The 23,142-nt window shown below is 47.7% G+C and overlaps 1 protein-coding gene across 3 annotated transcripts in view; it reads right to left on the bottom strand.

Moving 5' to 3' along the window:
• Window positions 1-9,340, bottom strand: part of FNDC1 (fibronectin type III domain containing 1) — an 81,646-nt gene extending 72,306 nt beyond the window's left edge. Inside the window, exon 1 of one of the 3 annotated variants that reach the window (XM_068938828.1) lies at window positions 9,133-9,340. In XM_068938828.1, coding sequence (XP_068794929.1) covers window positions 9,133-9,238 — 106 coding nt within the window. In that variant the 5' untranslated portion in view covers window positions 9,239-9,340. The remainder of the gene's footprint in view (window positions 1-9,132) is intronic. The other 2 variants (XM_068938830.1, XM_068938829.1) reach the window with 2 other exon arrangements.
• Window positions 9,341-23,142: the final 13,802 nt, after the last annotated feature.

Here is a 23,142-nt window from a genome sequence, read left to right as displayed (position 1 = left end):
TTAGTCTCAGTCCAGCCAAGCCAGATAGAGCCTTTCCATCACTGCCATTTGCTCTTAAATTGCTTATAATACGTTTACTTTGGGATATCAGAAACGTCAAACTGATGACACCGCTATGACAGAAGTTGATACAAAGCTTAGCGGACATAGATCTTAACACTGACAACACAGGATCCAGAGGACCTGCTCCTACAAAGTGCTGCACGTCTCTTGCCAAGTCCTGAGACCTGTCTGCTTCAAACTGCTACAGCCTCTCAGTGCGTGAGCTGAGGGGCCATCTGCAAAGGATCCAGCACTAAAAAACATACAATTATGTCACCAAATTTGGCATGGCTTCAAAAGGTGATGAAAGGGAAAGACATTTAGACTATGTGAAAGTGCAGTTCAGTTGTTCCTATAGGGCCAGACTCTGATGTCATTATATATCTCAGCAGGGCTGCCATGTGAAGCAAGACACTATCCAGCAGGAAAAACAGCATCTAAATCTGGCCCTTCATCTATCTGCCCACAGTCTGCGTGCTGTAATGCTCTCAGAGCTGGCCCAAGGCTTCTCAGCAGTGCAGGAAAAATTAAATGCTGGCTTCCCAAGGCTGAAAAACATGAGGCCTGGCTACTTCTGCACAAGAAAGCAAGGACCAGAGGGAAAGGGTGCAGCCAGCAGAGACAACTGAGGGCAATTCCTGAGGATGTCAGGCTTGCCACCAGAGGGGCGGCAGGGCAGTTCGAGGGGGGATCCTCTCATTGCCCTCCACACCACGACAGCCCCCCTCCGCAGCAGGAACAGCCGGGACCTCTGGCTGCCGTGGCTGCCTGCTTCCCCCACGCTGTGGGCTGGTCCTGGATGCCACTGAGAACCACCAGCGATGGCGGTGTGATTTTTGCCACAGTTGCTGCTTCTGTGGCCAGAGTTTTAGGCAAACCAGTAGTTGCTGCATGCTACTAACTAAACTACTTTCCATTGCCTGTGTCCTTCCAAAGATGCCACTTTGACCGGAGGAAGAAAGGACTTCATTACGAAATACTAAAACAAATGATGTTGACAATTTATTTTCTCTTATTTTTGCCTTCTTTTTTGAGATGACTAGGGGAAACTAATGTTCCAGTTCCAGTAATTCTTCACTTTTCCCTAAAAGGAGCTTCGGTCAAAAAACTGTAGCCAACTATATAATAAATATGACGACAAATAACCATTTGAAGAGTTGCCTCTTATTTTATAGCAGATATATACATTCAAAAATGACCAACTCCTCCAGTGGAAAAGCAATCAGTTTAACACCAGAAGAACACAAGAGTCAGATTTACTGGAACAAGAACTGCTGTAAGATGACCAAAAGGACTTGATGACTGAGTAACACCAAAATAGCTGTAGCTGGAACAATGAAATATGAATACACACCACAGTTCTCAAAGGGTAATTTGCTCTGTTTAATGAAGAGCTGATTTGATGATCAAGTTACTCATTGAAGAGGGCTTATTTAAAATGTAGACTGCTCCAGACCACATTCTAATATGTCATAGTTAAATTTGGATATACCTTTTAGGTTCTCCTCCAATGCAAGGACGCTTGGATTGACTTCCTTATAACATAAGATTTAAGTACTTCATTTGATGTAACTAATGACATTCTTTTTGCTTAGGAAAAGCTCTTTTTATATAAGATACAATTTCTACATGATGAGAGTCTTTTCTTCCTTTCAGTAATCCCCCCACTAGTTAGGGCTATTTGCATTATAGACCAACTATGTGAAACGTAAGCACCTACACTGAAATGGAGCCACATACACAGACCAATTTTCAGAGGCACTGAAGTTTATTCAGACTCCTTTGGCACAAAGGCCACTCACCATCCTGGAACACCAAGCCCCGCAAGCCTCCCACAGGCTCTGGATTTTAAAGACAGTTTCCCTTCATTTGCGGTGGTTGTTTGCCTTCTGCTGTTGCTACACGCACACTGGAGATCTCATGCCACCAGCATTGCTGTTATTCCCAGAGCAATTCACTGCACTGTCCCAGACAATGTTTCATGGTGCTGAGCGCAGAACGAGGGGCAGTAGCAAGCATTCGCATAGCACCGAGCACCCCATGCACTCTTCCTACAAGCACAGGCACCAAGTCCAGCAAAGCGTCTGAACATATGGATAACTTTAGGCAGCTGAGGAGCCTCCCTGGCTTCAGTGGGACTACTAGCATGCTTAAATAACCTCCTGAATCAGGGCCAAAGAAAAGGGAAGGGAAATTCAAAATGTAGCACACTGTGAATGGAATTAGGCTGAGACACTTTGCTGCCAACACTCATGATCCTACTGCGAGCCCCACAAAGGCTGAAGTTTCCTCACCCTCAGAGTACAGGGATTACAGGGCCATCTCCATTTCAACCGTTTTTTAAAAGTGAGTGTCAGAGGTGCAGTGCCAAAAACTAAAAACATGGGGAGAGGGGTAGTGAGGAGATGGGGAGCACCAATGCCAGAGCCGACGTCTGTGTCGTGTATAGCACACGACATCTCTGCGGCTGTGTCAGCACACGCTGCCATCCCTTTTCCCCAAATGGGGGCCTGGAGGCAGCACACCCCAGCTCCTCTTTAGCCTGAGTTTCTTTCCCACACTAACCAGTGTGCAGGGGAGAGAGGGCAAAGGCAGCATATTTCCAGGTCAAACTCCAACACAGAGGTGTAACACAGCCAGGATGCACACCTACACACCTAGACTTGGCATGAGGAAAGAGCTCCCATGTCCCACAGCATAGAAATAATTTATGAAGAGCTAATAGTGGGCCAGAGGTTATGAGTTCAATGAGAGGGACGTATGGTGAATACTGCTCGTAAAACGTATGATATAACCTATAAGGATTTTAACCATCGTGAAAATGTTGTGAACTGTACGAAACACGCTCAAGCTTAAAGAAATGGACTACGTAAGGAATGCAGCGGGAATATACATTTGCAGAAAGCCTCAGGGGCAGAGGAAGATAGAAAGCCTCATTTTGTATCTCACAGAGCAATCCCAGGAAACTGGAGAGGAGGAACTGGAGTCCACAGAGTTATATTTGTCAGAAACCCAAAAGCTGCATGCCTTTTAAGAGAAGGATGTAGGAAGAGAGGTCTGAAGAGAGGCAGACATCAGAGAGAAAAGAAGTGGAGGGGACCCAGCTGCCCCACAGAGGTCTTGCTGGGGATGGGGGACATGTTAGTTGCTGGCACAACCTCCCCTTTCCCTAGATAAGCCGAGGTTGGGCAATGAAGGAGCCACCAGGTAAATACTGTTTGATGTGGCTCTTTGTGACACTGTTTTCTAGGATTGCAGTTAAGTGCTCAACTGAGTGGTCCACTATCAAAAAAGTTCCTTTTCATTATAAGCTTGTCTAACATTTAAAGAGGAACCAGGTCAATCTGACACTTTTCAGGTGCTTGTATGTCCCCAGAGAAAATGAATCCAATGAAGGAGGTGCCACAGACAAGCTCTGCAGGTGCATATAGCTAAAAACCAGCCTGAGAGTTGGGATCAGAGTTTCAGGAGTCAATCTAGCCAGATACAGAGGCAGCGCAAAAAACCTTTGCTGATTTAAATGCCCCTTTGGAAAGAGGCAGGCAGTGGAGATGCAGACGAACCTGTGCTTTTCCTCTAAATTCCTAGATATACAGGGTGCGAAAAAAAGACTCGGAAAACAGACAGCAGAGCAAAAGTTCTCAGCAGTTCTTATTTTTTAAATCTTGTACTTTTTAAGCCACTGTCTTGATTTTGGCAATGCTTATTTTGGCACTGCAGTTTGTGAACATTCAACACAGACAGTAGGCTTTTGGAGCCAACAGCACAGCAGAGTAAGCGACGGTATCGCAAATACATATAAACAAATGCAAACCTGACTCAGAGGCTTTATACTGGGTCACGCATAGAGAAGGACCTTCTGGGCTACCTCCCACTTCTTCATGGGACCCATCACTCCTCTATTACCCTGAAGACTTAAGACAAATCCCACCTCAGAACCTACCCCATCAGCTCAAACATAGCCAAAATACAGATTTTGAGCCCACATGAAAGCAAAGTACTTGGGCTCCTAATAAGGTAGAGAAAAGGGAACTCTCCAGCTTCAAACACTGTTTATTTAGTCGGGATTTCAATGTCTCACACCTGTGAAATTAAGCTCTCTTTCCTTAGCTGAGCAGAGGGAATAGGCAGCACAGGCTGCAGACGTTAAGCGATCTATGCTTTTGGGGAATAAAGAAAGCACTCAGAATTCCAAGTAAATAAAACTCCAACTGCACTCGAAAGTATAAAAACACTTTTGTAGCATAACACACCAGCAAAACTGTTTACAGTGCTGTGAGAAAGAATAGACAAGAGGTGTTTTGTGGGAGAGAAAAGCAGAATAGCAACTGCTGGTACCTGCCTAATCGAGATCTCTGCAGAGTCTGTAGTGCTGTGAGCGCCCTCTCAAGGCTGCACAGAAGAAAGAGTGAAGAATGTATGCAGCTTTACAGGGAAAATTGCAGCACTCCACTTTCTGAGAGGAAGATGAATCAAACGTCTGAAGCATTAATGTGTTAGTGGTCTATGGGAAGCATAGTTAAAAATCAGCTCACCCTCTCCACCCTTTAGGAGAAATTGCACAAAAACCAAGTGGTAAATGTTATGATACATGCATACACCTTGCTACAAATAGTTCATTTGTGCAGGCTAAACGGGATTTCAGTAATACTGAGTAATGAAGACGCACTACTCAAGTTGCAAGATAAGTGGATCTCAAGATTTCAAAAGCAGAAAAAGAAAAAGGTTCTGGTTTGACGGCAGCTTTTCGAATATTTGCCCTAACACTCAGAGTACCAAACACAGGCTGTCTTCGGTCAGGAAAAGGTTCCTGTCAGGGAGGACTGTGGGACTCCCAGTTATAAGTGAACTGTACCAGTGTAACTGTAAGAGATGCCTGGTGCCAGCACAGCCTGATGCCACCTTAGCCACATGGCAGAGGACTCTCCCAGTGAAGAAGACAGCTGGGTGACACAGAGCCCCAGATGCCAGCTGGAGAAACAGCTGGTCCTAAGAGACCACCAAAAAATTGAACCTGGTGCAAACAGGGCTTTGCTCCATTGATCTCAAGACAACAGACCACCCATTGATTACAGATACACAGCTTAGAGTAGACATGGAGTCCACTCCAGTTATCCTGAGACCTATAAGCCACATTTACCATTTCAGTGTCCTGCATGAGAAATGTCAATGTCACTCGAGCACTGCATGTGTCCAAGAGGGGAGCTCTACTTCTTGGGCGTGTGAATGCTCACTCAATGCACTAGGTCATGTAGACAAGATACCATTCCCTGTTCAGGCAGAGAGAAAAACATGCTATGTCCTGTTTCCCCCTCTCTCCTCTTGCAGCAGAGGAGCACCTCCTTCATATGTTGTCCCTTTTTACTACTGAGTCTCCACTTGCCTCCTATCCACCTTAAGACACCTGCTGACTTAGAAATACTACCGCTTTTCTCCATGCTCTACTCAATCCTCCTCTATTTTCTGTATAGCGCAGTTTCTGAAAGCATCTTCTTCACCGTACGTTCAGCCACCTTCAGTCCCTGTGCTGTCTCTGCTACTTAAAAGCTGGAATTACAGACTTGGCCAGCACAGGGGCTTTTATACCTCTGACACATCCAAAGACCGGTACAGAGCCATGCAGTTAAGAACATTACAGCATTGTCCTAAATAACCCAAGAAGATACATTCCTTAGAGCTGAATGAAGTGAAATTCCCTTGGAGACCCTTCTGCTTTCTCTGTTTATGTTACACAGTCTAGACAAGAAGGAGGAAAAATGAGAGTCAGTTCTGTTGTCAGTAAGGCTCTCAGTCTGAGTTCAGCCTCTTCTTGATGTTCCTCCCAAATTTCTCCCATTTGCCACAGATGATACTTGAATGTGCTTTGCATAAAAGCAACCCATGAGGGTTTCTACAGGAGGACAGCTTTCCGCCACTCACCCATCCGTACGCGCCGTACATCTTTCCACACGAAGGATCTGGCAGTAAGCAACAAAAATCTCTCTTGGCAATACACAGAAGGGATCTCCCCTCCAGACTGGCTCCAGTACAGTACCCATCTCTAACGCTTCCTTGGCCTGAGAGGCCTCCCATAGCAATCCTGGGCACAGGCGCCACACAGACTTTCCATTTTGATAAACAGAAGTAAAGTCAATGTCAAAGTCTGATGCTAGACCTCACAGGGCAAATCTTTTCTTTCCAGAAGGGCTCTTTCACTTCCTCGCTCAGACTCCCTTCCCTATCTCCCAGCCACAGAGCCCGGTGTCAACAGAGCAACAGGCAAAGGCTCTGAGGTGTCCAGCTGCAGGAAACGCACCCTGAATTTGGGACAGCTCACCCAGAGAGAGTGACTAGAAAGGTGAATCAGAAGAGATCATTTCAAACACAAATGGAAGATGAGAAAGCAGGGCCAAGGGCAGCAAAGGAGCTCAGTGCTAGCTTTCACCCTCTGAGGAAGGACTCCAGTGCCCACCACCCCTCTTGTCTGAGCTGCACTTCTTCAGGGTACGGTTTAGGGTTTAGTGACCTACAAACCACTCTCCAGACTGGAGAAGGAAAGTGTTCCCCATTCGGTGTAGCCTGCACACTGCCAGGGACAAGGAGCAAATGTGCAGCTCACATCAGAGTCCTGTACAGCTGCACCAGGGGTTAATAGCACAGTGTTCCCACTTGGGCAGGTTTTGGTGCATTTCAGCAGTTTGTAGCTGGGAAGCCTGCAGTGCTTTACACACAGCACTAAGCCAAGACATTTGTGTTTGTTCAGAAATTGGCTTGCTTTAACAGTACATTGGTGTGTGACTGTAAAGGAAGAGAGACTGTGTGGATGTTACATCCAACATTTTCAGTGAAGTTGCAAACTCCCCTGGAATCTCTCTAGACATTACACACTCAGACAAGCAAAAGCCTGCCTGTATTTGGCAAAAGCCCAACACTTTTCCTCAGAGGACACAATGTTTCTCAGGGATGCTGCCCATGCTATTAGCTCACAAGCTCCCCCTCTTCCCTTCCCTCCTTTTCCTCTCGCTTGCCAGAAGGCAACCCCAGGGACAGCAGATCCACTTCCCAGTCCACTTCCCACTACCGCAAAGCAACACCACTACAAACTCACTTTCAGGAAAAAAACCCCGGGCTTAACCCAGATGGGTACAGCGTGTCACAGAGAGACAGCATGGGGCATACTGGCACTCACTAGCAGGGCAGCGCTGCACTCAGCCTCCCATACGTGCACTCTGCCAGCACTCTGCAACTGTGCACCCCGCAGGTCAGGGCACCTTTAGCTGCCCTGGAAGGAGAGGGCCAGGGGCTTCATATTGGGCTCAGAGACCTTTTCCTTGTTCTAGGTCAGACAGATCTTTCCCATTTGGTTAGATGCACACTAAAATGCGCTCAGAGCTGTGGGTGACATTAAGTCTTGGGCTCTGCCGCCCAGCTGGGACTACCCAGGAGTGAGACATTGCCATCCTTTGCCAGCTCCTCTGTAGCTGCTGCACTAAGCTGGAGGTGGGATAGCCGCCACGTCCAGAGAAGCAGGTGTCCCCATACTGCCCTGGCAACTATGTCCCCAGCAACTACAGTCTGGTGCTGAAATGCCTCCATTACATCCCTCTGTATTCTTCTTCTAGCTGTGCTCTGGCGCAAAGACCTTGTGGGCATAAGCAGAAAAAGCTCTGGGGTTCAGCACTGCCTGTAGGCGCAAACGTTGCCAGAAGGGCTTTAGTTAAATGTACACCACTTCCACATGGGAGGCTGAAAAGGTCAGAGAAGGTCTGCCACCACGCACCCAAAACCCGATCTCAAGAGCAGCTTAAATCAAGGAGGTACTAAGAGTCTGGGAAATCCTGAGAACAGTTCCAGCCTCCCTCCGGCTGGCCAAGGATCTGATTCACAAGGCTCAGACACGTTCTCCCTTCTTCATGTGGAAATAAACAAAAGAAGAATCTTGCCTTGCTTTCAAAAGGGATGTTTAGCACAGGAGCTGCCCAACGTCAAACCCCTCAAACTAGTTAGGCTCTTCAGCTGGCCCCAAGCATCACAGAGGGACTGGCACCCAGGAATAAGGCATACAAGGGCTAAGTGCAAGAGGAAAGAAAGCCTTTAGCTCACGTTTGATCGGACGCATCCTTGCGGGCCAGAATCCCCCTATCCCCGGGGCTGTCCCCGCAGCCAGCAGAGCCGGGGAGCTGCTGGCAGATCTGAGGCGGGTCCAGCATGACAAACCCACAGGGATCCCTGGAGACCCTCAGTGCCAGGGCCCGGCCCCCAGGCTTCGGAGACGAAACTAATTCGGGTCTCCCTCCCTCGCTGCCTGCTCTCGGCCCCCGCTGCGGGGCACGGGGAGCGGCTGGGCCACCCGCCCCAGCCCCCGGGACACCTCCGGGCCCCATCGGAGGGGCGGCCACAAGCACAGGGAGCGGCAGGTGCCTCCGCCGCGGCACCTCCCGCTCCGCCGGGAAGGGGGCGGCTTGGCACGGTCCCGCACGGCTCGGCACGGCCCGGAACGGCTCGGCACGGCCGGGAACGGCACAGTCCCGCACGGCTCGGCACGGCCCGGAACGGCTCGGCACGGCCGGGAACGGCACAGTCCCGCACGGCTCGGCACGGCCCGGCTCGGCACGGGCGAGTGTCCCCCGATGGTGCGGCAGCGGCAGCCCGGGCCGGGCCGGGCGGCGACAGGGGGCGGCGCTGCTCAACGCGCCCGCTGCGCTCCCCGACGCCCTGCATCGCGTACCCCGCGCCCATCACCGCAGCACCCCACAACGCCCCCCCGACACGCTCCCCCAGCGCCCCCTCCTAGCACGCTGCCGCCCTAGCACAACAGCCCCGACAGCCCGCACAGCGCGCAGCCCCCAGCTCCCCCATAATAACACCCCCAACACCCCCGCCCCACACACACACACCCCACACACCCCCATCACGCACGCACACAGCCCGCAGCCCCCACGGCACACACCCCATAGCCCCCCCCCCCTCCCCAGCTCCGCGCAGGGGCACAGGTCGGCGGCGACACGCGTGTGCCGGCGCGCATTCACACGCGCGCGCGCGCACACGCCGCGGGGCACCTCCGCGCCCCGAGCCCGTCCCGCTCCGCGGGCGCGCACCGGCGCTGCCTACCTGGGGCGGCGGCGGGCAGCAGCGCGGCCACCACCACCACCACCACCAGCAGCAGCAGCCGCCGCAGCCGCAGCAGCGCGGCGCGGGGGACGGCGGGCGCCGCCATGGGGCCGGGGCGGCGGGAGCGGCGGGGCGCGGAGCTGCGTCCGTCTCGGCGGGGCTGCCCCGCTGCTTCCTGCGCGCCCCGCCGTCTCCTCCTCCTCCTCCTCCTCCCGGCGGCCGGCGGACTGCGGCGGGGCGGCCCCGCGGCCCCGCGCAGGCGGGGGCCGGCCCTCCGCCCCCCCGCGGCGCCCCCGGGCCGCCCGCCCCGCCGCCCCCCCTGCTCCATCGCCCGCCGAAACTACGCGGGAAACTTTGGGGCAAGGGCCCCTCGGATCGGGGCCGGCCACCCCCTCCTCATCTGTGGCCGCAGCGGGCTGGTGCCCCTTCGTGACCCTTCGTGCAAGGGGCGCGCGGAGGGGGGAAGCACCCGGCGGATGCATGGCCCCTACTGAAGCATCTTTGGGAGAAACATGGCTTTAGCTAGCATGGGTACAGCCACTTGTGCTAGCCTTTTGGCCTGCGGGCAGTCCCGGCGGCACTACTTGTGGCAGATGTCCTTAGCAGGTGTCTCAGTCCCGGTGGGATCAGGCTGTGGTTTATCTTCTGCCTTCTAACATACCTATGGCTCCAGCTCCTAGCAAGTTTTCTCTGCCGGTGCACACTCATCAGCCTTCCTCAGAAAATTTTGCCTTGGGGAGACCATGAGCTCAGAGCCTGTCCCTCTACATGCAGGAGGAGTTTCGGGCTCTTGCAGCGCGCGCTACAGATGCACCGCGCTGCTTTGCCTCTCGTCCCCTGCAACGCTGCGCCCTGCCAGCGGGCTCACAGCTGCAGTCAGCCCAGGGAGGGCGCGGGCAGGCCCAGCTGCCCACCACCTCCTTCTCCCACTCGTGGACAGCCACATTGGTTGGGCATCCATCCCTCCTGCTTGCACCTGTGCTTGTGCCCAGGCTTCGAAAGGGAACACGAGGCTGCGCGTGGGGCTGAGCTCCAGCCGGGGCCCGGACAACGGCACAGACCTCACTTCTGGGCCCCTGCACGACTACCCGGCATTACTGCCCCGTGGCCCTGCCTTCGCCAGCGGCGCTGCATCGGCCACCCTTCCTCTGGCCCTCGAGCGCCATGCCCACGGCAGCTGCCTCGCAGCAGCACCGCAATTACGCAGCTGTAACTACTGCTTCTCTCGCTGTGGGAGAGGGGCCCCAGGTTACCCTCTGCATCACCTCGCAACCAGACTTTAAATAATTGTACAGAAGTTTCTACACAGATTTGTCTGTCTTCATATCCCCTTTTGTTTCTTCCAAACTTAGGCCTTGCGCCTGGTTTGGTTTGGTTTTGTTTCTTATGCTGGAGGTCTGCGCTTTCAGATCCATAAGCCACTTCTCAGTCAGAGAGATTGTCTGATCCCTCCCACCACCTTTCGCTACATCACTGAAGGAGACCTATGTTTTCATAACAATTGATAATGGGTCTTCTGCTATGGAAACTAAGCCGAAAAACTGAAAATGGGCATTACAGCTCTTACCTGCTATGGAGGGAGAGGCAAGATACCACAGTTCCTGCTGACACTGGGAAAAGGGAACATCAAATTTTCTGGCAAAAAAACGAACAGACCAAACAAGCAAAAGCACAGTCCAAAGCAAAGTAAATAAAATGGATAGTCTTTACCCAGTAATGCCAACTCTGCACCTGCTTCTGCATGGATACCTGTCCCTGCATGCTTGTGCAGAGCCCCACACAGGAGCATATGGGTGACCAGGACAGACTCGGTCACAGAAACAAAGCTCTGAAGCCGCAGGCTACCTCCCTGCTACTGAAGGTGCCTGTTCCAGGGCCACCTGCCCCCCTTGCTGTTCCTGCCCTCCGGACCACACCACAAGGCTGCTCTGGCCCCATGCTGCTCAGAGGCTGCCCTATCCACAGGAGCGCCTGGGCTGCATCTCAGCACTTGGCACTAGGTCTCCTTTGGGCCACGGGTGGTGTTTGTTCGTGTTTTCAGTTCACAGCCTGAAATCAGGTAAAGGCTGGGTCACGGGCTAGCCCTGGAGAGCTTTTGTAACAGAACCCCATGCCATCCATAACCTGGTGATGGCATGGTAACAGCTGGCAACCTCTCAGGACCCAGGAACTGCTGGAGGACTCTGTGGGGCAGGGGGGAGCCAAACCTGCTGCCCTCTTATCCATGCTGGGTTTGGGACGGGGGTCCTGCAGAGCAGCCTCTGGGTTTTGTTTCAGAGCAAAGCAGTCACCTCTCAAAAGGGAGCCTGAGAGTGGACTGAGATTTATGCAGCATGCTCCATCTGGGCACTGTAGCTCAAAAGTGACATGGGGAAGCCAAATAGTGCAACAGCATAGGTACACCAGTACTGATAAGTAAAGGGAGCCAGTCCCAACCCCGAGTTATGGAGGTCTCTGGAAGAGCATCTTTCACCACTCCTGGAATATTTCCTCCCAGCACATGACTGCTACAGCATAGCAGATGCTTTTAAAAACAAGGCCGTGTACCAAGGGAAAGGAGACTCTAGATAACAGGGTTTCAGACAGTTTGAGGCAAGGTACATCTGAAACACTACACGTTTCAGACGTTGCTGCCTGTTGCAGCCTGCCAGCACTCAGCATTGGACTGAGCAGCATTAGTAACTTTTTCCTCTTCTCACATTTATTTCTTCACCTGAATTCTGCCCCGACTGCTTGGGAATTACTGCTTCGTTATCCCTTGGGTTGTCTTGGAAGCTGCTTTTCCAAACTTCATTGATTTACTACCTATTCCAGAGGGAAAGTAAACTCCACTGGCAAGACGTGAAAGCGAGAAAAAAAACAGACCAAACCAACTGAATAGTTGGGTCCAAAGCTTCAGCAAATATATCTGGCTAAAGATTGATTAGAGTCTGGGAGCTCAGTGTCCCAGAAGCCCAAATCCTGCCTAGCATGTGCAGCATGTGCCTTTCTGTGTGAGGAAGGTGTTTTTGGACAAAGTGGACATTTGGGAATTGCAGTGGGTGTAGAAGACACTGGACAGGACAGCTGTGCCAGTACAATCTGAAAGGGACACCTGAGCTTGCCCTGAAGAACCATGGTGTTTACTCGTTCTGTGGCAAGGTAGGAGGCATGGAGCCAGGCACAGCTGCTGCACGCCCCTACCGCACCCGAAAAACCCCCACACCCACCCCGACTGCTGTGGGTCCCTGCACGCAGCACAGCAGACCCTCCGTGTCATGCTGCCCCGTATATCGCTTGCAGGCATGGAGGGGGCCTGGCTGGCACAAGGGCAGGGCCTGGTCAGGACCTGAGCAGTCCAGCTTCCTACCAGCTGCTAGAACAGGGGGTGGGAGCTGAAACCACTCAGTGGGCTCAAGCCCACTTGCTGCTTTTAAAATGAAGTTCTGAAAAGGGCAAAGCACTACAGTTTCCAGCTGGATGGAAAATGATATTTAGATATTTTGTAAAGAGCAGTTTCGAGAACTTGCAGAGTTCACAAAACTGAAAGAGTTTATTTCTCCCTCAATTATTTCTTCATTGCTCACCCAGTACAAGTGTGCCCACTGGAAACAGAGGATTTAAGTATGTAGGAATGCAGCCATCTGTCTGGATGAAACTACCCACCCTGCTCACCTGTGCACACTGTGCAGCCTTAGAGGTTTTTCATTTAAAAGATATATGGAATTCCATCATGAATGTGAATAACTCGTGAATTAACCAAGATGCCATGTTTCAATGAGTATGGACTTGTTCCTATGGTAATGTGGAATTTGTTTTTCTTTTCTGCCTTGCTCTTGCCAGTGCAAAGAAAAATTGGAGCACTAACGACATTTTCTGCAGCACAACTGACATTAGTGTAACATCTAGGATTAAGCTGTAGCCCAAACTGAGACAAGCAGTACTTGGGATTACTAATACTTTCTCTCTTGTGTATGCAAATGATTATCTTTCAAGCCACATGAGGCCAGACAAAAAATCGTTGAGGAATCCCAGATCAGAGAACATGCTGCACACTGTGAAGTTACATTTTTAATTCCTAACAGCTCACTGGAAGAGATCTGTAGCTGGCATAATCTGGTGCAATTTCTGGTCTCTTTTTCTTTCATCCCCTTCAGAGCTCTGCTAATTACACCAAGTAATGAACTGGCTATCTGGATTTGGGAAACCAGCTTCTTCACTCTTGACTTCCAGAATGTTTGTCATTAATGCCAAGCAAGGAAAGATAGCGGCAGCCTCTGGGGTATAAATGGTAATTTCACCAGTTTGTAGAGGCGGGTTTATAAATAGAAGAGACGGACAGACAGAAGCATGTGAAAGAAATAGTTTAGTAAGCCAAATTGTCCAGATATTTAGAGGCAACCACAACAGCTCTGAACAGAGAGTTTGTCTCCTCTGCCATTCAGAGCTGAGGCTGCAGCTCACATGGATACACCCAAACTGGCTTCAGCACCAGCATCGACAGGGATATGTATAGGGCAGCATGAGCTGCAGCACAGGCCTGGGTCAGCACGCAGCAGCTAAGGCTGTAACTGCTGCAGCTGAATTGCGAAGAGCGTCAGAGAGAGCTAGCTTCCACACAAGCTTTGGATTCCCGTGAAGATACAGACCTAAGGACCTAAGCAGACTTTCACTAAGTTACAGTGACATTTGCTTTATTTATGCACAAGAAAGTAGGAATGCTGCATTAAATACTGCTAAAGGAGCTTCTGAACATTTATTTTAATGGTGATCATTGTCATCACAACTTGTTTAAATGATATTGAAAGCCTTATCCTGTAAACATTTTGCACCTGTTTTACATTAAACCTGTAAGAATTGCCAAGCATTATTTATATGCATAAGCCCAAGCACCTATTTTACTTCAAGATGAACAGAAAGATTTTAAGCATGTTAATGATGTGATGCTGTTGAGTTGAAGCATACAATTGTGCTTGAGGACAGCACAGAGAAGAAGAGACTGAAAGAGAGCCAAGTAATGCCTTCCAGTCACGTAAAACTCCTATGAGCACCTGGTAACTACCCTTCTTCCTTGCGGGTAGGTCTCTTTCAGCAAGAGCACATGCACGGGAGGCAGAAGTACAAACAGCTGCCTTACACCAAAGAAATGCTCACTTTTATTATAACAGCAAGGAAAATAAGATAATATGGAAAATATACTTGTGACAAATGATTAGTAGTTAATAATTTATTTGCTGAATATTGCCTCTTCTTCTGGTGGCCATTTGTCTGCAAACAGTTTCTGAAATGTATGTTAATTATTTCTATGTATATGTTTAGCTAACCTTCCCACTGAAACCAAAAGAAAGATTTCTATTGTTATAATAATGAAATGTTTGGGCCCATATTCGTGATGTTATTTGGCATATTTACCTAATTCTGATTCTAGGCACAGGCTAAAAAAATACTGTGAGAAGAAACTGAAAAGTTAAGTGTTTCTAAGTTAGAAATTACCAGTTGAATGCCAATGCAATCTGAATTCTTGTGGGCCCATCTGGTAGACTCATTTAAACAAAAATGAAAGAAGAGGTGATTATGTCCTTAAAGAATGTATCAAAGTGCCTGCAAAAAAAGAGCAACTAGGGTTGTTCAGGCAGCTGTAGACCTGGCATTTCTTGCTTCTTGAATCATTTGTGTCTGAAAGCATATCTTTTCAGTGTTGTATTCTGCACAGAAATGCCAATGCTTTGACTTTTAGGAGCAAAATATCCAGCACCACTTCTGATGTGTTCCTCTTCAGCAGCTCCTTGCTGCCATGAAGCCATGTCAAGGCACTTTGGCTTCCAGTCACATTGCACTAAATGCCATGGCCTGAGCAGCCACCTGCTCTCTCTAGCAGCCACCATGCTGCTAGCACATGCTGTGCAGGCACACTTTGGACCAGAAAGCAAACCCTGTGAAAATGGCACTTGAGGTAGCCGGTTAGGCCACTGGGCTACGAGTGTTTTGGTGAACATTGAGTTCATCACGCAGAGCAGAACAGCACAAGCGGAGCTGGAGGGCACCATGGCTCCATTCAGCCTAAAGTTTTATGGTCAGGGTGCACTGGGAGAGGTGGATCTCTACAGCTGAGCACTCAGGAAGGAACTGCACCCAGGGCTGCCACCTCCCCTGTTAGTGGCATAGGCAAAGAGCTATCCAGCAACAAAGCCATGGCCTCCAGCTGTTTGTGGATCTAACCTCTTGCTCTCCTTGCTTCTCCCAGCACATCTCAGGACCAAATGGAACATCTCATTTGACTCAAAAACAATGTAGGGACATTTTGTTTCAGCGTAAAAGATCAAAAAAGTATGCCTCTGTGGCTGATCTGAACAAATTTTTCATTTTAACGGAGAAACTGAAAAATAAATTATTCACACAGGCCTAATCCAAACTCCCATCGTGTGTCTAGAATAACAACTCTGCCTTCATAATATTTCCAGAAGATCATTACATTAGTCTACTTACTCTAAGATTCCTTCTTTTAGTCATTTTTCTCATTTTTTTATCAGTCTGCCTAGGGAAGAATGTCTCATTTATTACTACAATGGTATCATCCTCGTCCAAATCCTGATTCTCCTTCTTCTCCTTCCAGTACTCTGCCTACATACAGACTAATTATCTGACATGATGAGAGTGGGTGGTGGTAAGGAATCTCTGCTCCTCTCAATTAAACGACTTCAGCTTTTAGAATGAATTAATGTTTTCTGTTGTGTGTTTATGGAAAGGAAGATAGTGCTATATTACACTAAAATGTTATTTAGTCAGAACAGTGAGCATAAGAAAAGGATGGCATGATTCCCTGTTCTTAATCTTTTGGTCATTTTCTTTATGAGAGTGAGTTGATGTAATTCAGCCATGTAGTGTCATAACTTTTGTCACCTCACCAGATACCTTAACTAGTCAGCAGTAAAATACTAATCAGCACTAAACAGCAGTAAAATAGCAGAATACAAGTTCTGCTTATATAAGTCTGTAAATATTGCATTTAAAGCCTCAACAGCAAAATCTCTGTGCTCTACCACGGTATCACGAAACCTGAGCCTACCTCTGAGGCTGACAAATCAATCAAAAGGAAGGTGGGTAAATGCACTGAGCCCTGAAGCTTGTCAAACCTGGGTGCTGTTGAATGCCTGCAGCATGCAGTCCCCAGAGGTATGGGACCTCCACCAATGCGATATCTGGACAAAGATGTTCGAACTATGGGGAATACCTGAGAAAGACTTTAACTTCAAGGATGGGGCACCGTGAGAGAAGTAATTGTGGCTAACCAGATTCAGGACTGTTTCCTGGAGGAAAAGAGGCTCAGAGTCAACACAGAAAGGCACTGAGTCCTTAAGGCTTCATCTTGGCAAGCAGCTGTCTAATAAAAGATGTGTCAGCTTGGCCTTTCTTATCAAGGGTTCTTCCAAATTGAACATGATTGTGGCTGTTGCTAAAACAGGAAAAAGCTGCCTCATCTTTTTGCACAGAGCCCTCCACAACAGATCACTTAACCAAAAAGGCATGTGGAGTTTCAAAGCTGCACTTCCTGCATGGCTCTTTTGTCTCCATGCAGCAGCTGGTGGTAATGTGGAAATGCTGCACTGAAGAAAAGCTTCAAGCAAAACAGAGGTTGAGTCTTTACACTAAACCCTGACTTATGCCCATTTAACAAAATAAACTGATTTCCATCACAGCTCCAAGGGGAAAAGGGCTATTATCTGAGTAGCATGGATGGGACCCTGCAACACAGACAGGCTACCTGACCCCCATTTTCCCCCTTTCCCTCTTAAGTCCTGCCTCAGGGGCTACCACATTTTGCCAGAAACTGGGAGCTTTGAGCACAGTGTAGGTGCTGCCCCAAGTCTCCACTCTTCTGTGCTTGGTGACACCATGGGCACCAGCTTGGAGGAGCAATTACAGGGCAAATCCCACTCTGCCAGGCTGGAGATGGGGAGCTCCATTGCTGGGAGGAGTGAGCGCTCTCCAGGCTGGATACTTGTAGGGATTGTGAGAGGATCAGGCGTGCTTCATGCAATGAAAATTATCTCCCAACTCTAATAAATGTCTGCTGGACCCATATAAACTCTGCTGATTTAGAGATTTGACCAAACTTATTTTCTCTAACTCTCCCCCTTCTCCCCACCAAGGAACAAGCTACATGTCTATTCCTTATAAGTACTCTCTAAAATCTCAGGTTCCTGGAAACTAGGGAGTATGAAACCAACTTTATTTTTTATAGTGATATTCCTGCTTTGAGTTCTTTCTGTTAAAAAAGCAGCCTATTGTTGCATTTCTTTATTTTACAACAAAAAAACTAAGATTGATCAATGGTTTTGAGTTACTTTTTGCTTGATGGCTGTAACTGCTTTGGTCTCAAAGTGTTTTTTTAGGGATGTTGTTTACTCAACTTCAGTCCTACTTAGAACACTTGGAATTCAAATAAACTGCATTGCACTGCATTTTCTGGCAGACACTCAGTGCAATGAATTTCAAACTAATGTTTGATTTAGTTAGTTACAAGGCAGAGAGGTATCTTACTAGTCAAGACTAATTCTTCCACTTGCTACACAACATGGCCCTGCAAGTTTGCTGCCAGTCACATCACCGGAGTCACATTATCACTCTGTAATGGCACCCAGAAAACATGGTAAAGTGCACATGGTGATTTTCAGAGTTTGGAAGCTTTGAACCTGTGGTATTTAATGCCTGGAATTAATTGTGGGTGTATCTACTGACATCTGGAAGAAAGATAAAAGATTTTCAACCTTTAGGGTGATTCACAATGAATTAAAATATTTGGAGTTATTCATGGTTGCCGATCTTAAAGACAAAATTGCAAAAAGTGTTGACCAGACATGACTTTTCATTAACTAAATATAAAAGATCTGCCCCCCCGAAAATTTTGACTTTATATATATTTTCAATTCAAGGTTTCTTAAAGAGCTTTACAACATGTTACATGATGAATATAAAGCAAAAATATCAGTCACATATATTAAACCCGTGTGTGATCCATGCATAACCGAGGATATTTAACGCTAGGTTTAAACGGGGATCCTGACCAGGGATTCCTTCTATTCAGTTTGCCTATGTGACTTAGCTGGAGTACCCCTGGTTTTTCACACACTTAAAGCAAATCTTCTGCTGTACTTAATCCTTCAATGGTTGCATTTTCCCCTCCTTGTCAAAACGAGCCCTCCCAGGCAAACACCAAGGAGCCCGATTGCCTAAATCTTCATGTCAGCCTTAAGACTGGAAAAAATACTGCTGTTGTGCAAGTTGACCCCCAAAACATTGAAGGGTTGTGTCTGATTTCTTCATGAATGGTATTCGTCACCAGGGCTGTGAGGAACGCCAGCCTTTCTGCCCCAGGCTCTGGCTACTAGCTGGGTATTCGTGTTAAAGTGCTCCACAGCAAACTCTGTTGACATTCAACTGTTATGACTCATCGCCCGGTGAAGATGTCCCCAAACATGCAGTAACTATCACTATTGGATCTGTAGTTTCAGATAACCTCTAAGTGGAACGGAGTCGCAGGGATGATCTCACAGCTGCCACAGAGACAACTCAGAGGGCAGCGAGCTCTGTGGGCACAGGGGCTGCCAGATGGGTGCTGGAGGATACCACTGGCGCATTCAGCTCTGTCCAGTGAGCCAGGAAAAAGGAGGTGATGCTTCACTGGAGCGTGAGATCCCTGGACCTGAGAAAGGCACAGCTCTGCTGCTACTGCCTTAGGAGAAGGATTTTTCTAACAAGTAATAGCTCTGCATACTTTAAGCAGTAGTTTGGAAACATATCGTAAGGCCACCCTGGCAAAGCTCTTCTGCAGTTTTTGTTTCATTCAGGGTGTTTTATCCTTCAGCTTTGCATTAATGAAATTATTTCTTTACCTCAGTAATAATTTTCTGAGACACCTTCACTGGGAGTGTGGATTGTGAACTGTCGGGATCCATGTGTCATTAATGGAATTGCAGCTCAGACTGGCATGAGGGGGAGCTAGCGATGGCTTGAGTATGGTGCTGCTGCAGGAGTCACCTCTGTGTCTCAGAGATCTTCCCATTCTGCTAAGAATTGCAAGCAGACTGGATTTCAAGTAGTGTTTGCAAAAGGTCTTCTCCAATTCCTCTGTACACATTCTTCTCCAGCTTCTCCATTGTACCCACCTTCCTACCCTCTTCAGCGCTGTCGCTTTGTCCTACCAATTTTCCTCTCCCTACCCACATTTCCTCCCTTTTCAGCTTTCCTCTCTCCTCCTTAGGTGATACCATCTCACCATTTCCCCATCCTTATTGTCTTCTTTCTCCTGCCTTTCTCTCTCACACCTTTTTTCAGTGATCAGGTTTATTTCTCTAGTCCAAGGAAGAAGAAGTGGACAGAAGCCGTTGGGCTTTTCTTCTCATTGTTACTAATTCCAGCATCTCCCTACTCTGATTCACCCTTTTCCCATCAATACTACTTCATCTCATTTCTTCTTGCCCAGTCCTGGCATTGGTGTCCACTGATAGCTCTTTGATGCCCTCCCTTGGACTTTGACTTCTCCTTACACCATTACCTCCCAACCACATACTTTCTTCATTTTCCACAGTCTCTCTAAAATCTGACCTTTCTTCTCAGTTCACGTACTCTTCCTTAGCTCTTACCATTTCACAGCCCTCCTTCTTTCCAGTTTTTTAACTCTCTATTTTTGCCCTCTTGTGTCCTGGCACCCCCACTATGCTCCACTCAATCAAATACAGACTTCTCTTTTCATCTTCCAGTCCCTTCCCTAAATGACCATTCCCAGCCTCTGCCACCCTTGAACCTTTGTCATTGCCTTGCTTTCTCCCGTACAGACCTTCTGCATGTGAACAATTGCTGTGAACAGGAGGTACCTAGTCTCTGCTTAAGCCTCATCTCTTTCATAGAGCACTCAGACCTCAAGTTTCTGACCCTGACTAAACAGAATGACTCCTATTCCTTCCAATCTCCCTTCCTCTAGCCCCAGCCAGGAAAATGAAAGAATTGTACTATGGCCTGTACACATTGGGACACTCAGAAGAAACTATTAGAATTCATGAAAACTGTGAAGTGAAACTGTTTTAATAACATCAACTGCTTTACCAGACAAAGGTCACCTTCACTTTAAATGAGAACATCCGTATAGAGATGTAAAGTGATTTAACTAATCCCCTTCACATCTATACCTCTAGGTAATCTAGACACCTCCCCAAGCACCCACCTTTAGAAAAGCCCTCACTGCTTCAGGCTTATTTCTCAGCAGTTTCTGGTGCCTGGCTGTTGTAACCACAACCTCTTTCATTTTTCTGCCTGTAGGCACTTCTGGGCAGGCCTCATCTCTTTTCTCTTGCTGTACAATGGGCGGAGGAACAAGATATTAATCTTGGTGGGGCTCTGGTGGCACTAGAATTACTAAGATATAGCAGCTGCCCTTCAGAGTCAGTCCTGCACTGCGTGGCAGTACCCCCTCCAAACAGTACTGCAAGGGGAACTGGCATGAATTGTTCTGGCAGGAGGAGAGGAGACTGCCTGAAGGGAAAATGCTGCTGCAAGTAAGATGCAGAACTCAATATTTCCTCATACTTGGGATACTTGGCACAGATGTTATAAAAATAAAGAACAATCAACTCTTTTCTGAGGAACTGGGTACAGAGATAATTTTGATGCAAATTCTTTTCAGAAACCAAATTTCCCCTTGAGAAAGCTGGCATTTAAATGCATTTTAAGAGCTAAGAAAAATACTTAGTTTGTTCTCTGCTGTCAGACAGGAACACTGCATTTCAGATTTGTTTCAAGAATTTCCTAAGCGAGTGGATTTGTGATCTTAACCTCATTCTTATTTGTTCTTATTCTTATTTGATAACTGCCAATATTGCCTTGAGCCTATTGATTAATTTTAATGGACGAAAGACTCACTAGGCTGAATTTTTGGCAACCTCACGTGGCTGTTGCTATCTTGAGTGAGTAGCTGATGAATAACGGTGTAAAAGTGGAAGAACTGGATCTTCCTAATCAATTTTGCCAGTGCCTAGATGGTTAACTGAAGAAACATGTTGCATTCAACACAAACAGGAATTAGGAAAGCTCTGTCCACTATAATTACTCAAACTCTCTAAGACGGCAATTGAATAGGGAAGTATCACCTCTGTTTCAATTAATTCCTCAGCCAGAAGTCACTGGCAGATGGATGACTGCTCTTCGGAACAATCACTATACATTTCCTATATTCTTATACTTTTCCCTAGGCATCAGCCTTTGGCCATTGTGGAAGACAGGACATTGCTCTAGGTAAAATTGTGGTGTGACCCAGGACATCTGTGTGGTTGTGATGTGGTCTACCACTGCACAGAGCAGCACCTCTGGTCACCCAGTTTCAGTAGGAAGATCGCATATGGAGGAGGTATCAACCCACTCACTCCCTCGAGTCAGCTCCTTCACTCAGAGCCATTCTAGATACCCTCAAGGATCTCACAACAAAGATATCTGAATCCCAACTGCATCCCTCTGGGCTGTAAAAAAGCACCACAGATAAGGGCTGTTCTGACTGATCCCCGCCTCACTCATTTAGAGACGACAGTTTCCCTTCTTCCTTGTGCCTTGACTAACATTGAGGAAAACTTAAGGAGATACTCGCTTTTAATCAAGTACTGCTCAGTACGAAATCTTAGTCCAGAGTAAGTCTGGACTTAGCAGCTAGCCAGAGCTAGCCAACTTCCAGTTAGTTACCTAAACTTAATCTGGCATGACTCTGAGTGGACTAAAGTAACATTGTGTATCTTAGCAGAAAGCACTTTGAAAACTCTTTTGTGTAGAGACAATCGCAGTGTAGCAGCCAAATGACAGGTCACCACAGGCACCTCAGTCCATCCTCTGTTGCTCTGTCGTGGTCTCACAGAGTTGATTCAAGTTCAATGTTTGAGACACTTATCCCTGAGGCACTGCGTGGTTTGGGTCACTTGCTTGCAATTAACAAGTTAAAGCCGCAGTACGAGACTGCTCTCAGCCGCAAGGCAGCGGTGGGTTGTGCAGACAGAACCTTCTCATGGGCTGGTGTGAGACCTGGCATTGCCAACAGCCACACCAACCAACCAGTCATCACTGCTCACTACAGCATTGCTACTGGCCATGCAGGAATCAAACTGTCTAGCTTCTGACCCACAGACACGCAGGGATTATACTCCGTGCCTTCAGGAACTGAGGCAGAAACATGAGACAAATCCTCTCTGCCCATTCATTATTTTCCCAGTAATCCGGAAGAAAGTCAGTAGCATCCCTTGGAACAAAGATTCTGGATTTTGATGTGTCTTAGGTGATGATATTTTGGCTTAATTAGATTGCGCTGGAACCAGATAGACTGGGACCATTTAAGACTCCCGAATCTGAGGTTTTATGGCCTGAGGAGCTGTCATGCACATCCAGAATGATTTCCTCTGCAAAAAAAGGGAGGAGAGAAGAGAAATTTCAAACCCTTGTACCCAAAGGATTTTGTAAAAATTATCTTTTTATTCTAGTTTGTTTACAAGGCATAAGCTCCACCTTCTGGTGAATGGCTAAGTTGCACGGAAAGACAGCACTAGGTTAAGTAAAAATGGTGAAATATTTACAACACAATAGTATTCAGGTAGAAAAATACTTTTAATAACTTGAAATATTTTAGGAGAATGCACTGATCTCCATCAAATTGTCAAAAAGGGGTTTCAGAACGCTTGGCAGTGTTTCATTTCAAGTATTTTTACTGTGTTTCATTCCATTTTCCTCATGTGGTGTAAACAGTCATGCTATGAAATAAACTTTATGTTTTAACTATTCCTAAGCAAAATAGTTTGGAATACCTTATTGCACAAAATCTTTCAGTATTTTGGTTTTTCATCTTGTTGAAGTGAACAAAAACACAGTTTGAAATGTGAAAGTTTCTCTGAGGACAAGGAATGCTTCCCAGACAATACTGCAGAGCCTTGAAGTTTTGTGCTGAAAACAACTGGGCTGCTCATTGCTAACTACCTTTATTCTTTCCCACACCCTGGAATAGAT

Source organism: Struthio camelus, chromosome 3 (genome assembly GCF_040807025.1).
Source record: "Struthio camelus isolate bStrCam1 chromosome 3, bStrCam1.hap1, whole genome shotgun sequence".
Lineage (NCBI taxonomy): Eukaryota > Metazoa > Chordata > Aves > Struthioniformes > Struthionidae > Struthio > Struthio camelus.
The sequence above is the reverse complement of the archived record's forward strand: the minus strand, read 5'-3'. Positions and strand labels throughout refer to the sequence as shown.